We start from the raw sequence: 4,939 nt of genomic DNA, 5'->3' as shown, positions 1-4,939 counted from the left end.
AAAAAATAGCATATTTTTAAATACGGTAGCCTTTTGCGCATAGAAGATAGGTCGTCGGGACAAATTTTTTTTTTCATTTAGTAGTACATAAAATAAGCTTTAATTGGATTTATGTTTAAAGGACGCAGAGTATATCCGGAACATTTTCAAATTAAGTTGAAAAAGTTAGTTTTTGTATAAAAGTTGCTATTTTAAATCCCCCCTGTGAGCAGAATAAGTGTTAGATTTTCAAAAAAAAATGACATCAAATGAAAGGAAATTACCTAAGGTTTCTATATAAAGAAATATTATTTTGATTAGTTAATATTTAAAAAAGTTAAGGGAGTTTTAAGTACAAAAAACATTCCGATAGAAGGTGATTTTTATCGTAAACATTACATTTTTTTTTTAATTTCGACAGCCATTTGCACATAGAAGATAAGATGTCGGGACAAATTTTTTTTTTTATTTTATAGTACATGAAATAAGCTATAATTTGATATATGTTTAAAGGACGCAGTATTTCCGGAACATTTTCAAAAATTAAGTTGAAAAAGTTAGTTTTTGTATAAAAGTTGCTATTTTAAATCCCCCCTGTGAGCAGAATAAGTGTTAGATTTTCAAAAAAAAATGACATCAAATGAAAGGAAATTACCTAAGGTTTCTATATAAAGAAATATTATTTTGATTAGTTAATATTTAAAAAAGTTAAGGGAGTTTTAAGTACAAAAAACATTCCGATAGAAGGTGATTTTTATCGTAAACATTACATTTTTTTTTAATTTCGACAGCCATTTGCACATAGAAGATAAGATGTCGGGACAAATTTTTTTTTTTTATTTTATAGTACATGAAATAAGCTATAATTTGATATATGTTTAAAGGACGCAGTATTTCCGGAACATTTTCAAAAGTTCAGTTGAAAAAGTTCTATTTTTTATACAATGTTTCAAAGTTTGAACCCCCCCTATATAAAGGGAAATTGTCTAATTTTAATAAAAAGTATGTCAAATGGAAGATGTACTTATAATGTATTTAGAAAAAAAAAAATTGTGCTGATACATGCATTTTTCGAAAAGTTATAGCATTTTTAAGTTGAAAATTAAAAATTGAAAATCGAAAATTTTAACACAAAAATAGTGTTTTTTTAACTACGGCAACCGTTTACATGCAGAAGATAAAGTGTCGGGACAAATTTTTTTTTTTCATTTTATAGTACATAAAATAAGCTTTAATTTGATATATGTTTAAAGGACGCAGTATTTCCGGAACATTTTCAAAAATTAAGTTGAAAAAGTTAGTTTTTGTAAAAAAGTTGCAATTTTAAATCCCCCTCCCATGAGCAGGCTAAGTATTAAATTTTCAAAAAAATTATATCAAATGAAAGAAAATTATCTAAGGTTTTAGTTTAAAAAAAAATTATGTTGATTTGTTGATTTTTCAAAAAGTTATGGAAGTTTTATGAAAAAAAAGTGAAAAAATTTCGAAAATTAGCAATTTTTTAATTTGTATTTTTTTTGGATATTTCCCCCAATTGCGAGGAACGAGGGAAAATCATGCATCTACAAAAAAAGAATTATATTGATCCATACATCTTTCGAGAAGTTATAGCATTATAAAGTTAAAAATATAAAAAAGAATTTTTTTACAAAAATCGTATTTTTTTTATTAAGTTTAATGTCTGTTTTCACCATGAAGATAAAATAAAGTCCGAAATTTTTTTTTACCATTATAAAGTATATTACATTAGCTTTAATTTAAGATATATATAAAAGTGTCAGACCTTCCGGAACACTTTCAAAAGTTACGTTGAAAAAGTTCTACTTTCTATATGCATTTTTATGTTTTGAATCCCCCCTGTATTTAGGGAAATGGTCCGATTTAAAAAAACAGTATGTCGAATGAAAGATCTATATAAATACTACTTCTCATAAAAAAATTGTAATGATTCATACATTTTTCAAAAAGTTATAGCATAATAAAGTTAAAAATGGAAAATACAAAATCGAAAATTTTCACACAAAAATAGCATTCGGTAGCCATTTTCACCATGAAGATAAGATAAAGTCCGAAATTTTTTTTTTTCATAATAAAGTATATTACATTAGCTTTAATTTAAGATATATATAAAAGTGTCAGACCTTCCGGAACATTTTCAAAATTTAAGTTAAAAAAATTAATTTTTTGTGAAAAAGTTGTCATTTTAAATCCCCCCTTGTGGGCAGGTTAAGGGTTAAATTTATGAAAAAAATATACCAAATGAAAGGTAATGATATTATGCATCTATATAAAAAAGAATTATATTGATATGTTCATTTTTGAAAAAGTTATGGCACTTTTAAGTAAAAAAAATTGAAAAAATTTCGAAAATTAGCGATTTTTAAATTTGTAATTTTTTTGGAGGTTTCCCCCATTTACGGGGAACGAGGGAATTTTTTTCAATTTTTAAGGGTAATGTCTTCGACTAGATACGATTTGTGATCTTTTGACGTATTATTGAAAGAAATCGGTTCGGTGAGAGCTGAGAAAAAGTGGTAACAGACACAAAAAAAAAAAAAAAAAAAACACATCTTAGTAAAACCAATACCTTCTCAGCTTCGCATCGAAGCTAAAACACATCATAATAAAATAATACCTTCTCAGCTTCGCATCGAAGCTAAAAGGGATTATTAAAAAATATTATTTCTCATAAAAAAATTATATTGATCCATACACTTTTCAATAAATTATAGCATTATAAAGTTAAAAACGTAAAATACAAAATCGAAAATTTTCACACAAAAATATCATTTGGTAGCCATTTTCACAATGAAGACAATATAAAGTCCGAAATTTTAATTTTCTATAATAAAGTACATTACATTAGCTTTAATTTAAGATATATATAAAAGTGTCAGACTTTCCGGAACACTTTCAAAATTTAAGTTGAAAAAGTTGTCATTTTGAATCCTTACCTGTAGGCAGGTAATTTGACATATTGTTCATCAAAATCGATCCAGTGAGAGTTGAGATTGAGCGTTCACAGACACAAAAAAAAACACATCTTATGTAAAATTAATACCTTCTCAGCTTCGCATTGAAGCTAAAATACGATGTGATAAAAACATACGTTATTATTTATATAACCATAGTAACCATTATTTACTGTTTTATAACTTACAATAATGAATATTGAGCTATTATTTGAAACCTAATATTATATATTGTTATTAAAATCAACAGCCTATTACTTTTACTAAACATGGGTGTATGTTTAACATTTTATTTATTAGTTTTTACACAATTTATCAGTAAATTACTAATTTTGACTATTTTATGTAGGATTTAAAAGCAACCACTGTTAAAGATGCGATAAAAAATTGGGAAGAAGTAAATAATGAATCAGCTTCCGAAGCAATATATGTTGGACTTCAATTTCAATGGCCACCAATAGAAAAAATGGATAACAGTTTATCTGTCTTAACAAAGTGTGAGTAAGTTTATTAAAATAAATTTTAATATATTATAATTTAAATTTCTCTAATTTAAATTTTTCTAAGAAAACTGTCATTAAGTACAAATATGATCGAGAAAATTACAGGATTATCAGCATTGCGAAATCTAAAAATTTTATCCTTAGGGCGCAATTATATTAAAGCCTTTACGGGGTTAGAACAGTTGTCTGATACTTTAGAAGAATTATGGATTTCATATAATTTAATAGAAAAAATGAAAGGAATATTGGGTATGCGAAAACTTAAAATTTTGTACATGTCAAATAATAATGTCAAAGAATGGGCTGAAGTAATTAAATTGGCTGATATGGAAAGCCTTCAAGACTTTTTATTTGTTGGTAAGATAAGAAATTTTAAATATGAAAAATAAACAATAAAAAAGTTGTTAATAAATTTTAATTAAAACCACTTATTGTAAAATAAAAATTAATCAAAACATGAAGCCTTGAAAATACAATATCTGAAATCATTAACAATCCCGTGTTAAGAAGGAGGCGAACGCTCCGGGGCCCGCGAGTTATGTATCCATATCGAATTTTACTAGCCAAGTTATAATTAGTGTCAGTTTTTTATTCTTATCGCTATTTTTATATTACTGATATTTTTTCCATATTTATAATTGTTTAAGACTTAGGGGTATATTATAAAATAAATGAATATAGTATTTATTTAAAATATTTTATCTATCTATAAAGATGAAATATCGTATTTTCATATTTAGATGTTCCACCCGGTTTTGATATCTTACATGTAATCCAATATGTCACGATCGCACTAATTTTCGTCTCAACGAACGACGTTTATATATATGTATATATATATACACAGGGCTGTACAATTTTAGTTACAATTGTTGACGATTCACCCAAAACAAAATGTCAATGAGTTAACACGTAATCCAATATGGCACGATCGCACTGAAAATAATAGCATCCCACAGGAAAAACGAACAGTTAAAGTATCCGTCCGAAACGCAACAGAACGCAATATCCGTAATCCATACTCGGCGGCGGCCTTATCTCGGTGTCAAGGGCGGGGAGACAACCGATTGTCATATTAATAGCTGGACGTCTGATATCGCGAGAGACACGGGTGAGCGCCAGCTTAAACCGACGGGCGGTGCCGTGTCATATCTTTTGATCCTATTATCATTTTGTTGAAGTGTTCTTTTTTATTAATTTTTGCCTACATAGACTACATTCAAATCGTATTTTTTATTATTTATCACTACAGGTGCACTAAATTAACAAATAAACAAAAAAATTGTAAATTTAATTTCTAAGATTAATTAGCTGTTATTATTGTTTTTATTAATAAAAACAAATAATAAAAAATGTGGTTATAGTTTAGTCCAAAATGCATTAATTATTTAAAATAAAAATTCAAACGAAATATTAAATGTATCAATAGTTATATAAGTTATCAATTTGATTTCTACCACCTGTAAATCAAAATTTTGCGGGATC

The 4,939-nt window shown here is 26.7% G+C and overlaps 1 protein-coding gene across 2 annotated transcripts; it reads left to right on the top strand.

Annotated features, from left to right (window-relative positions):
• The first annotated feature begins 3,077 nt into the window (after positions 1 to 3,077).
• Positions 3,078 to 4,194, top strand: LOC126898658 (dynein axonemal light chain 1-like). 2 transcript variants are annotated; one of them, XM_050672921.1, is made up of 3 exons: positions 3,078 to 3,226; positions 3,301 to 3,448; positions 3,599 to 4,194. In XM_050672921.1, exons 1-3 carry the CDS (start codon positions 3,221 to 3,223, stop codon positions 3,841 to 3,843), a joined length of 399 nt encoding a protein of 132 aa, XP_050528878.1. In that variant the 5' UTR covers positions 3,078 to 3,220; the 3' UTR covers positions 3,844 to 4,194. The 2 variants fall into 2 exon arrangements, with proteins under 2 accessions (XP_050528878.1, XP_050528877.1); XM_050672920.1 differs by having other exon boundaries at positions 3,301 to 3,452; positions 3,519 to 4,194.
• Positions 4,195 to 4,939: the final 745 nt, after the last annotated feature.

Source organism: Daktulosphaira vitifoliae, unplaced genomic scaffold (genome assembly GCF_025091365.1).
Source record: "Daktulosphaira vitifoliae isolate Bord-2020 unplaced genomic scaffold, ASM2509136v1 Scaffold_2, whole genome shotgun sequence".
Taxonomy (NCBI): Eukaryota; Metazoa; Arthropoda; class Insecta; order Hemiptera; family Phylloxeridae; genus Daktulosphaira; species Daktulosphaira vitifoliae.
Note: the sequence above shows the minus strand (reverse complement) of the source record. Positions and strands in the feature narration are given on the sequence as shown.

What these genes read in the sequence shown, in the direction of transcription:
- LOC126898658 (XM_050672920.1), top strand. An exon ending in TCTGTCTTAACAAAGTGTGA is followed by an intron (nt 3,453 to 3,518) that starts GTAAGTTTATTA and finishes AATTTTTCTAAG; the next exon opens with AAAACTGTCATTAAGTACAA.